Raw genomic sequence first — 12,591 nt, 5'->3', positions numbered from 1 at the left:
GTTAGATACTATCATTTTGCAATATATAAAAATACAAATCATTACATTGTACACCTGTAACAAGTGTATTTCAATTATACCTCAATAAAGAAATTTAAAAAGCAAAAAACAAAATCACATTTATTTGTGAATGTGGAAGAACAATTTGTATTGACTCAAGAACTACAACTTAATTTTTTTATTTAATGATTTTCTTAGGCTCTCTCTGCTTGTGTTAAATATACACATTTATTTAAAGAACGTGTTTATCTCAGTGAGATTTCACATGCCTAACTTACACAAAAGACAGTTCCAGAAGCTGTAATCAGGCCCTGATGTACTGGCTCTGCCAGGTGGCAGGCAGGTCAGGGTTTTGGTCCCAGCATCAAGCACACAGGTTGCCGGGTTTCATCTGGCTGCTCCAGGGACCATGTGCTGTTGCTGAAGCCTCTTCATCTTGAGAATCCACTTTAAAGGAGGTGTAAGCATCACCCACACATGAGATACAGGAGGTGTAATTCCTGGCACTTCTCAAATGCCATGTTTCATGACAGGAAGGTGACTTAATCTGACCAATCAGAGTCAAAGTCAGCAAACAACTATCAATCAGAGCACATAGCAACCCCCCAGTGGCTGAGGAGCCCTGAGCCCACTCACACCAGCAAGTGCCAGAAAGCCAGCTACAACTTCCCCCGCTATGGCAAGGCAGCCCTTTCATGTATTTACATCCTCTTCCTGCCTAAGCATCTTCTGATGCTCAGCAAATGATTTTCCAAAGGATGAACAGACATGGGCCATTTTAATGTATAAAAGGAGGAATGAGCTTGGCTATATCCACCATTACAGGATAAAGGATACCACATGCAGGCCCAGACACCAGCAAGAATCCTCCTCACTATGCAGATCTTTGGAAATGAATTGAGGAACTGGGGCAAAGGTAAAAGTGTCCTCAAAAAGTCATGCTCTCAGAGCTGCCCACCCTCAGGTATGTAACTGCACTTGCATCCACCCACCTACAGCTCAGCAGTCGTTTTCTTGGCACTGAGTGAGGAAGCAGGAATAGAACCACCACTTTGTCAGGAAGTATCCATAAGCCATGGCTCCAAATGCCACCACACAGGGTGGCAGAAGTGATGAGAGCAGCAGGCAGGAGCACCTGAGTGCACGTTGCATGCACCCAAGGAGATGGGAGCTGAGTGGACTTGCCTGTCTTGCAGTGACAGGATATCCTAGGCCCTTTATCCCAGATTTCTACCAAAGGAGTTCTCCAATTGCTGAAATTATAACCTGCAAACATAATCCCGTGATCCAGAACACACCCAACAGCCCCTCTGGGTTAGAGCTGGACACATGGTACAAAGTTGGATTCTCCACTGTGAACTATCAACAGTCCTCAGCTATCCCCCACGTGGTGTCACTAGACCAGTGAGGAGAGGTTCTTGTACACATCCATCCACATGGCAGTAGGTGGCAGTGTTTTAATCTCCTACAGCCTGCCCCCTATTCTGTAACCCCGTTGAGGACTGAGGACAAGGACTTTGACTCAGTGCACTTTCAAAGAGGATCCTGTTAGCATACTAACGAAGTCACAGGAGCTGGGCTAAGCCCCTGCACAAGCTCTGTCATGAGCTTGAGTGCCCAGCTGCCCCTAGATCCACCCAGCACCCATGAAACAAGTGTCAAAAACCTGGGAACTCCTCCATACACATACCTATAACAAGTACTGACATCCCTCCCCATGGAGGAAAGCGATCTACAAAAAACAAAACTAAACTGTTCTCTGCATAGTCTTTACTAATCACAGGTAGAGAAACCAATAGATCTCCGAAATCCTTCAGCAGGGCCCAGTGAGGGCTATGAGGAGGTACAAGCCTCAGGTGAAAAGGAACTTGAGGGACAGCTAAGTAAAGAGTTCACTTCCAGGGTCCAGCTATTTGGGCTAAGACGGCTCCTCGCCTCGCAGCGGGGGATGCTGAGGCGCCTCCTCCTCTCCAGCATCTTGCTTCTCCTCAGCGTCACTCCACTTCAGAGGTGCAATCATCTTCTTGGGCCCGTGAGGAGGTGGGCCGATGAGGGCCTCAATGTCATCGTAGTTTATCACTTCCTTTTCCAGTAGTGCATTTGCCAGCTAGGAGGAACAAAGGACAGTGTGTGAACCCCAGAGGACAAGGACACAGACAAGAGGCTTTTGAGAGCAGAGCACTGAGAAGGAGGGGCCCCTCAGCCTCCCAGGAAGGGGATCTGTGAGCAGGATGCCCCCAGACAGACCACTTTCCCAGGGAAGCAGCGCACACAGGCAGCTTAAGCAAAGAATCACTCCCTGTTTCAACCTTGGAGATGATCTCCCAGCTGCAGTGCAGCTTCATTAATTTTCTGCTTCCCTTCCAAATCTCTGCTTGCTTATCTGGGACAACTTCAATGTCCTTTACCAAACAAGGTGTGTATGTATGGAGGTGGGAGGCTGAGATGCAGAATATCCTCAATGGAACCTGGGGAGAGGAATGCTGGCGCTGAGGTGTGAGCTGGGGGAACCTTACAGTTTGGGAAGGGGGCCTTGCTTCTCTAGATGTGGTGGTGGAAGACATGATAAATGAACCCTGTGGGCATCCTACTGCTCAGTCCCTATTACAAGGAATGCTGCCACAGCCACTCAGACTGATTTTTGTCACCCCCAAATTGGGGTGACCGCTTCCTCTGTGTGACTGCTCTAATATATTGCTAAGCACCATACCCCACTCATGGTGTGACATCCTCGGCCCACCACAAGGAGCCTGAGTCCTGTCCAGTGGTAGCAACAGTGTACACATATGACACCAAGGACCTTGTTAATGGCAGTTTATGGCTCTGCAGGTCAGGGAGGCCTGACATTCTACACTGCTCACAACTCCAGGGAGGCTAGTGCTGCTGGTCTGCAGCAACACTCGGAGGACCCGACACGCACAATTCCCAAGATGGCAGAGCCGCACATTAATCAAACAGCAGCCCATCCATTGAAGGCTGCCCACCTGAACTAGAGACACAGTTGTTTCAACTCTGGGGTCAAGAGGCGACCCCAAGCCAACACGTAGTCTCACTGTGAGAACCACAGGCCCACCCTCCAAACACTGCCATGGCAGGCTGCTTGCCTACAACAGAAAAGTGAGGGGCTGCCCCAGCCGACAGGAGCCTAGCGAGACATTATGGATAAATGTAAGCAGGCAGGGAACAGGAAAAGGACATTAGGGAAAAGCCAAGGAAACTGAGTTAATGATAATACATCAACATTGGTTCACTGGGTGGTGAAAAATGCAACATACTAATGGAAGATGTTAACAATAGAGATAACTGGGTGTGAGGTATAAAGGAACTCTCTACCATATTTGCAACTTTCCTGTAAATCTAAAACTATCCTAAACTTTAAAATTTATTTTAAACTTTTCAGGAGACATTTGAGTTAGAAAAAGATTACACAACACTGACCAGACATTAATAACTGCTGATGCTGAGTAATGGATACATGAGGGTTTACTACGTTCTTCTGTCTACTTTAAAGGAACTGACTTGACATGTTTATAATAAAATACTAAAAAATGGAAATTATTACATTTCAGTTGAGTTGGGTGAACACATACTGGATATGGCATTTCCTAAAGTTCTGTGTTCATCAGAACTAGTCCAGGAAAGAGTGACCAGCTGTGCCCTCGCAGCGTGGTGACAGTCAGCATCCGCACATGCAACTTCTGGAGAGACAGGTGGGACACCAGAGGTCAGAAAGCACCAGGACTCACCGCCTGCAGCTTGTCCAGATTGTCCTGCAGCACCTTCTCTGTGTGCCTGTAGGCCTTGGCTACCAGCAATTGAGCTTCCTGCAAATGGAGAGATCTGTAATGAGCACCACTGAGCACTACTCACAGTGTCGTCTACAGGCTGGCTCTGACACCAAATCACACCAGAAAAAGGCAGGTTCAGAAACACAGCCTTATGTCTTTCACAATGACCAGGAGAGCTCTGCTGCCAACAGTTTCCCGCCCCCACCCATGCCTGGGAACACCCTAGCTCTGGATGCCTGCCCACCAGTGGCCATTCACACCCACAGATGCCCCACCAGCCCCTGGAGGCCAGGGACCCTGTGTAGGTCCTCCGGGACCTGCAGCTGCTTCACATGCTCGTGCACCTACGGTTTCATCAGGAGCCTCACAAGGCTTCATCCAAGACTGCACACTCAGCAGGTCAGAGCGACAGAAGCCAATAGGAACAACCACAATATGACCGCTCGCAGGGCTAAGCACAGTGGGAGGCTCCTCTGAATAGAGATTTGCCCCTTACCACCACTGTGAGGCGGGACAGAGCAGAGTCCCATACAAGGTGCAGCTGCAGGGGCTGGGCACTCACGTGATCCATCATCTCCTGGAGGCCCTGGCTGAAGGGGCGCCGTCCAACGCCCATAAGGCCCTCCTGAGCCTCAGGGAAGGAGATGGGCCCAATGCTCGGTGCCATCCCAAACTGCTTCACCATGGAATAGGCGATACGAGTGACCTTCCTCAGGTCGTCCTGTGCCCCTGGAGCATGGGGCCAAGAAAAGGTTTCTTTGCTGAGGGTGCAGAGTCAGGACACCTTGGGGAACCCACTGGCACACACCTGGGCCTCACAGCAGATGCAGCGTCCCCAGAGAACAACTGTATCCTGTTACTGTTCCTTAAAAGAGAGAGTCTCGAAACTTTTTAAAATGCTGCTCTGTTTAAAAAATTACTCTGGCCCTGGCCAGGTAGCTCAGTTGGTTAGAGCATCATCCGGGTGTGCCAAGATTGCAGGTTCGATCCTGATCAGGGCACATACAAGAATCAACCAATGGATGCATAAATAAGTAGAACAATAAAAATCGATATTCACCTCTCTAAAATCAATCAATTAAAAAATTTAAAAAAAATAAAAAAATAAATACTCAGGGTACATATTTGCATTCACTTCACCAACAGTCTCCAGCACAAATCCAGGTGTGCACGGAGCACACTTATCAATACTGAACCTCAATGTCAGGGTTCAGGCAGGGAGCATTTTCTGCCTGCTCTCTGAACATCACAGTGAAGCAGCAGCTTGAGAACAGTGAAGGTGCTTAAATTACCAATAATTAACCAATTAAATGCACTTAAAGTCTATAATACATGTATGTAAATGTCTTTGTAACCATTATTTAATAAGTCTTGCTTAGTTTCAAATCTCCTTTGACCATAGCTTATCTTTTAAAAACACTTAATGAAATTCAAGGTCTATTTGCATCCTACTATTCAAATCCCCCATCAGATCCCCTCCCACCCCCCTAGCAGAGGGATAATGGATGTGAAAGCACTGTGAGAACTCCAGACCCTCCAGGGCCAGCTCCTCACCGGAAGTGACCTTGTTGAAGGAGATGGTCTCCGATACACGGCCACCCAGGGCCATGCACATCCGCTCAAACAGCTGCTCCTTTGTGAAGAGGTGCTGGTCTCTTGGAAGCATCTGAGCAAAGCCCAGTGCAGCATTTGTCCGAGGGGCGATGGAGACCTGCAGAATGTCAGATGGCCCAAGTTAGCAGGCAGGATGTGGGGCTTATTTATTTTCTTTTATTGATTCTAGAGAGAGGGGAAAGGAAGGAGAAAGACACAGAGAGAAACATAAATGTGAGAGAGAAACATAAATGTGAGAGGGAAACATCAATTGGTTGCCTCTTGCACTTGCCCGCACTAGGGACCAAACCCACAACCCAGGCATGTACCCTAACTGGGAATTGAAACAGCAACCTTTCACTTTGCAGGATGATGCCCAACCAAGCCATACCAGCCATGGCAGAATATGGGGTTTAGAGATGAAGGTGGGGCATTGTAAGATCTTTAATCAGCCCTGGCTGGTATGGCTCGGTTGGTTGGAGCATCATCCCCTACTGAAAGGTTTCAGGTTCAATTCCCAATTGGGGCATATACCTAGGTTGCGGGTTGGTTTGATCCCCAGTCCAGGCACATAAGATCCCCACTGTGGGCACATATGGGAAGCAACAGATCGATGCTTCTCTCTTGCATTGATGTTTCTCTCTCTCCCTTCCTCTCTCTAAAAGCAATGAAAAAATATCCTCAGGTGAGGATTAAAAGAAAAAAACCTTTAATTAGAGGGTTTCAAAGCCATTAAGCAAATTTGCACTATCTCCATTTTTATATGAAGATTCCACCATTAAAGAAAGCAGCTCACACATGGGGGGTGTGTCTTCCTTGTACATCACTAGGTATACATGAAGTAAAGAACAACAAAGACAGGACCTTTAGGTAAACCAATAAAGAAATGCAGGGACCAACACCACCAAGGACCCCCCATCATGCCCTTCATCATGAGATTAGATGAAGGATATGAAAACTGTCCTTGCCTTGGCCTCACCCCACAGCCCAGGTGTGGGTACAGCTCCAGCAGGACAAAGCATGCTCCTGAGCAGTAAGGAGAGACCCGGGCCGCAGGTGCCAGTTCTGAGGACTATGGCAGCAGGAGAACCGCCTCACAATGCCCTGAGAATTGGAGGGTGAACTTAAATCTAACACTAAAGTAAACTACAACTGAAAAGGCTGTAAATTAACCACCAAAGAGCAATGGGAACTTCATCTTCCTACCAAAGCATGAGCCTTCAGCCTCAGGAGGGACATTTTCTCATTATTGTAACAGTGGGGAATTGTAACCCACCCCTGCCTCTTAAAAAGAAACAACTTTTTAAGTTGTTTCTGTAAGTGCTGACTCTGACTGATAAGTAGTTTGTAGATAAACAGCATGTTTGTATAACAATCCTAGGAACTAACTTCAAAAGATACAGACTCAGACCCTCTTCAGTCATCATAGTCCCAGGAGATTTGCTGACCTTCCATCATGGAGCCAGGACGACCAAACCAGGATGATGCACTCTGGACCATCACATGCCTTATCGCAGTGAACGGTGGTGGTCTGCACATAGAGAACTCTTCACGTCTCTGCCCTCAATCTCTTTGTTCTGCTTCCCCTCTCCCTCCTTACAGAAATCTCTGCCTGCACTGAGCTGTTAAAATGGGCTTTGGGACATGAGTCCTCAATCTCCTCAGGTGGTTAGCACTTGAATAAAATACTTTCTGGCTCACCAGCACCTGCCTCATGAGTTTGGCTTTCACTGAAGCGACAGGTAGGTGGACCTGCGTTCAGTACACTGTGACTAGTTTATGACTTTCAGCTGTCAAATAAAGCAAAAATTCAGAGAAAAATAAATTTAAAATTGTGGTATTTACTTCATTGTGGATATTTCTGCATTAATATTTTTTGAGATACTGCATTAAAATATTTATCCTGATTACTGAATTTTTTTAGTGTCCCATAAATATCACACCCTAAATGACTTCCCCACCTGCCTCATCCTGGGCCCGGCCCCTATCACCTACCTCAGTGACTGCTACAACCACTTATCTCTGTCACAAAATATGAGGCTCAGCCCTCTGATGAACACATAAAAGGAACTGGTCTGATCAGCAGAACATCATCAAACAAGCAGACAATCAATGCTTGTCAGACATTAAATACTAGCATACCAGGCTGGCAACTGCTACACTGTTCCCAAGTTTGGGTCTTAGGGAACTGCAATGCAGCTCCTTTCCGGCTGGCAGAACCAAACCACTTGCAACTGCCAGTGACTCTACTTACTTTGGTGGAAGGCACAATTATAACCCATACCCTTACCTTTACAAACTGGACACCCACATGCCAAATGCTTATATTTTCCTTAATGAACATTCAAGGATCTCATGGTCAAGAGCCTGCATATTTTGGGGAACTGTCTATGATACTTCCATTTGATACAAATAAATTTTCATCAAACTCACAAATATCTACAAAAGTAGTGTTTTTTAAAAAGTGACTCAGCTCACTTCTTTTTAAGATTAGCAATCATATCAACACATTTTACAGCTGACAGTAGAGCTTGGTAGTTGTTAATTCCGAGACTGACTGTAGATGGGGAGCAGGGCACCAAATGGTCACGTGGCTTTCCAATGGTCATGCCCAGAACTGGACCCCACCAGTTTAGATGTAAGACCTCGTCCTGCCCTCTACTTCCAAGGTGAGGGCTCCTGCAGTCGTCTTCCACCTGACCCCAGATCCACCTCGGGATGTACTTTGTCTTCACCAAGCACAACCACACGGCGCTCCCAAAGTCAGCTTTGTTCAGGGGCCAGTCAGGCTCACTCTCCAAAACCCCAGACCCTCCCTGGCTTCCACCCTCCAACACCCTACCTTCATCACAGCCTCAGTGTGCTCCAGCAGCCAGCCAACCAAAGCATGGCCTGACTCATGAAATGCAACCACCTTCTGCTCTTCCTTTGAAAGGATCTTACTCCTTTTGGCCGTCCCTGGAAGGAAGAACACCCAAGACTCTGAGTTCAGGCCCACTGATAATCCTGTGTAAGCATGCAAGAACCTCCTCGCTCAACCTTGCAAGTTTTTTATTGTGTTGTTAAAGTGAGATCCTCATGGGATGTTCCCCTCCTGTGTTTCTGCTCCAGGCTGACCCATCCACAACTATTCCTCACTATTACTCCAATTTGAAGGAAAACTCATTAGGTAGGAGAGGTGTTGGAGGGGGCTGGTGTTTGTTCACATTTCTATAAATGGTAGAATAATCCAAAAAAGCTCCTGCAGGCTTTGTGGGTGGGGCTGAAGAGCTGACAGGATTAACAGGGCTCCACTCCAAACTCTAGGTTTCTTTTTGGCTTTTCTCCCAGAACTAGCAGGGCTAACCACAGCCCTTGTGACTCCACAGTTCTTTCACCCTTAGCAGCTGACTACCTCTTGTCATGGTGACTTTACCTTACGTTTCCCCTGTTCAAATTACTGCTGAGGTTTCATTCACTATCCCAAATTTGCCAAACATCCCCCAAGTTTCCATTTTACACAACCTGAATAAGCTCTAGGTTCAGGGTATTTAGTATATCAAGCTACTAGGATCACCTACCACATTTACCAAAAGGTTATAAATTCTTTCTAAAATGCACTGGTTGTGGCAGATGAATCATTTCAACCAGAGCTAATTATACGAGCCTTAAAATATGAGATTACAGCCTTATAAGACAGGCTTTACCTGTCTACAAATGTGTTCCTGCTCAGGCAGACCACTCCAAAAAAGTAAAAGAGAATTTGTCTTGTTCTGAATACAAATGTGTTCCTGCTCAGGCAGACCACTCCAAATAAGTAAAAGAGAATTTGTCTTGTTCTAAGCACTGCATACATGGGGTGGGGGTGGGGGGGTGGTTAGTATTCTATTAGTACCGTCTTTGGTCTTTGCTTCTTTGATATTACTATAAGCTATGAATTTCCATGTAAAAGTAAATGGCTTATAAAAAAAACAAAATTTATAGTAAGAAACAGTGACTTTAGTTCCTTCTGTCTACACAAGAGTGCTTCTTTCCTAAGCCGCAGACTGGGAACCTGGTGACATTTGTTCTAGACTTGAACTTAAACCGAGGGTGATGGGAACATGCTTCTTGCAGAGACAGCTTAAGACAAAGGGCTCACTGCCCACACAGAGGGCACATGCTTCTCAGACACCTGTGGGAAGGACCAGTTTCCCTTTTTAAAAAAACATCCAGTGTCTTGACTGACACTTTTGCTTTGAACCCTGTTCAGAGACCAGATGCACTGCTCATCTCTAGATGTTGCCACATGGAGGTATGAAAGTTCCAAATGTTTCTCTCAGCTTCAGTCCTGCTCTCATAGAGGCCCCTGGACCCCACATTGAGCAGCAATGGTTAAGTACTGCCAAGAGGCACCTCAGCCCTCCACTACCCAAATGCCTCTCCCACTCCTGTCCAAGCAGAGGACATGAGCTTCAGCAGAGACAGAGCTGACCAGAGCACAGCCCTCAGCAGACATCCCCCTTGTCCTTGGGCAGGAGCAGTACAGACCCCTGACGACATGCACACTGGCCTGTCCATTTGCAGTTGGCTCTCGGGCATCACATGATGGCTAATGGGCTGAGTGCCACTCACATTTGGGTTTGCAAGATTCTTTTGTATTTCTATTTGAAGAGTGTCTGCTCTTAAGCAAAGCTGCAATATTTTAAGCTATGCAAAAGTAAGTCACATTGTAAAGTCCTGACTTATAAAAAATAGAAATACTTTACATAGTTCCCCGCTCTTTGCTGATAAGGTCCACCATGTGACATCTAACCCCGATGTGCTCTCTCCACCCCACCCTCGAGTTCACTTGTGGGATCCGTGCCTCATACCCGCAATGACGCGCTCCACAGCATACTCAAAGTTAAACGTGTGGACAGATGTGTGCCCTTCCCGGGCAGCGTGCAGGGCAGCCTCATTACAGATGTTGGCGATGTCAGCACCTGCCAGCAAAACAGGGGAGGGCAAGAGTGTTGGCTCAGCTCCCTCAAGGGTTGAGAGGAGGGAAGGGAAGGAGTGGACCACGAGCAGATGAAGAGGGGTAGGGGAGTGGTGCAGGAGGGAAGGCGTGGTGAGGGCCAGGTGCCAGTGCTCAGGCCCTGCTGGGCCCGAAGAACCATTTCTTCACATTCACTCCAACCTCTTTCAGTCTGTCTGCCTTCCCCACTGCTTTACTACACAACTGTAATCAGCACACTTCCATGTACCATCTGGTGTTTTATTCCCCCTAATAGTTCATATGTGTACTGATGGATGAGAAATGAAAGGTCATCTAATATCCAAAATATTCTAAAGACATTAAAAAACCCAAAAGAAACAAGCAGATTATCCTTTAAAATGAGAACCATACAGAAAAAAATCTTTTTCTTTTCTGTTGAAATTTTATGAGTATGAGCCAACCTGACAATTATTGGGAAGCAAAATCTCAACAGATTGAGAAAATGCTTCCAAAATACCTTGATTTGTGATGTCTGTGTCTACAAATTAAACCCAAGACCGAGAGGGAGGGCAGTGGTGCCCAAGACAGTGCCAAGGTCTGGCCAGGGCAGCCCCTGGTGGGAGCAGCGGAACTGCGCGATCTGAGCTGGACAGAACTGAAGAGCCTGTGTGCGGAGCCCTAAAGGCAGAACCTCTAAGACTGCCCACAGTGGGGACACATACATGGGGCACTCTGAATGCAGGCGACAGAACCACTGTTGGGTTCTCCATCACTTGGGGAGGAAAAGTGCTGTGCAGCTCTTCTAGCTTCTGCTGGCTCTGCGTGCACAACCTCACTCGCAACCAGGCTGTGCTGCCCAGAGGAGGGACGGAGGGCACCTGGGAGAGGCCTGCACTCGTGCATGAGGTGTAAACCACTTGCCCTCCACTCTCAGGACCAATGAGAAGCAGGCCCCGTACCACTGAATCCCGGCGTGAGTTCTGCCAGACGCTGAGAGTAAAAGCTGCTAGCCTGGGTCAGCTTCAGGCTCTTCAGGTGCTGCTCGAAAATCTCCCGCCTTTCCTACCAAAGACAGGGGAGGAGGACATAAGTGCAGGCCAGCACGCCTACCATGCAGACAGGAGCCACTTGGGAGGTACTCTCTGGAGTTTCTTCATCATCAGTCACAACCACAGTTTGTGAAACCAATTTTGAGCTGCAAGCAGCATTGCAAAATGAAAAGAAAAAAAAAAAGGAAAACAGAATAGATGATAAAGTACATCAAAATAACAAGGCTATTTTGTGGAACTTTTGATTCATACACCTCCTGACATAAACACTTCCTACACAGTCAGGAAGATGCACAGCCTCTCGCCTCCACAGGCCCTGTCAGAGGGGAGCCTCACATCCCTTCTTGGAGTGGCAGTTTGAAAAGAGAACCCAGAATGGGCACTGGGTGTGCCAGGAGCCACAGTCCTGTGTCCCTATGCATGTACCTCCAGGAACAGTAACCAACTAACCAATCATTAGGTCACCCTCAGAGCCCTGTCCCTATCCCTGCAGGATCCCAACACACACGTAATCCTTATCAACGCACACTGGCTTCCTGCTCCTGCAGGGGCCACCACAAAGGCCTGGCCCCCCAGAGATGAACATCCAACCAGAAGTCTGAGATGGAGGAAGCTGGTGGGGCTGAAAGGTCACCAGGGCTCCCACCCCCTATTCCACCTGCTTTCAGGGCAGCTGCACAGCTCATGCTCCACAACTAAGCAGCACCAAGGCCTTGCTCTGGGCAATGTGAGAACTCAGGCTCTCCAAAGAGTATGCTACAAAACTCAACTGAGACAGTCCATTCAACCCCAGATGCTTAAGGATAAAGGGAAAAACAACATGTTTAAAAAAATATGCTGCAAAACCACAAGAAGAGCAGTGTGTTAAAGGAGGTCTGGACAGACAAGCATGTGCATCTGGACCAAGGAGGGCAGTCTTGGGGCACACTGACCTGCAGCGTGGGGAGGTCGATGAAGACATGTCGGTCCAGTCGGCCTGGCCTCAGCAGAGCATTGTCCAAAATGTCAGCTCGGTTGGTGGATGCCAGGACGATGACATGGTCGGTGGTGCCCATTCCTGAGGGACAGACAGTGGCCTTTATGGTGGGAGTCCCCAACACTGTGGCCTTCCCCATCAGGTTCAAGACACAGGACAGGAGAGACTTCCTGCCAGGGTCCATGACAGAGGACTATAAGCACTAACCCAGGATTTATCCTTCCATGAGAATTTTTTTTTTGTTTT

The 12,591-nt window shown here is 47.5% G+C and overlaps 1 protein-coding gene across 3 annotated transcripts in view; it reads right to left on the bottom strand.

Annotated features, from left to right (window-relative positions):
- Positions 1 to 209: 209 nt before the first annotated feature.
- Positions 210 to 12,591, bottom strand: part of SPG7 (SPG7 matrix AAA peptidase subunit, paraplegin) — a 42,453-nt gene continuing 30,071 nt past the window's right edge. For all 3 annotated transcript variants that reach the window (XM_028534764.2, XM_036012412.1, XM_036012411.1), the window contains 8 exons: positions 12,302 to 12,426; positions 11,280 to 11,382; positions 10,214 to 10,324; positions 8,224 to 8,339; positions 5,343 to 5,499; positions 4,351 to 4,517; positions 3,747 to 3,824; positions 210 to 2,107 (listed from right to left, as the gene is read on the bottom strand). In XM_028534764.2, the coding sequence (XP_028390565.1) occupies positions 1,919 to 2,107; positions 3,747 to 3,824; positions 4,351 to 4,517; positions 5,343 to 5,499; positions 8,224 to 8,339; positions 10,214 to 10,324; positions 11,280 to 11,382; positions 12,302 to 12,426 (1,046 nt within the window). In that variant the 3' untranslated portion in view covers positions 210 to 1,918. The remainder of the gene's footprint in view (positions 2,108 to 3,746; positions 3,825 to 4,350; positions 4,518 to 5,342; positions 5,500 to 8,223; positions 8,340 to 10,213; positions 10,325 to 11,279; positions 11,383 to 12,301; positions 12,427 to 12,591) is intronic.

The sequence above is a fragment of the Phyllostomus discolor genome, chromosome 12, assembly GCF_004126475.2.
Source record: "Phyllostomus discolor isolate MPI-MPIP mPhyDis1 chromosome 12, mPhyDis1.pri.v3, whole genome shotgun sequence".
Classification (NCBI taxonomy): domain Eukaryota; kingdom Metazoa; phylum Chordata; class Mammalia; order Chiroptera; family Phyllostomidae; genus Phyllostomus; species Phyllostomus discolor.
This window is presented reverse-complemented; position numbering and strand designations above follow the sequence as displayed.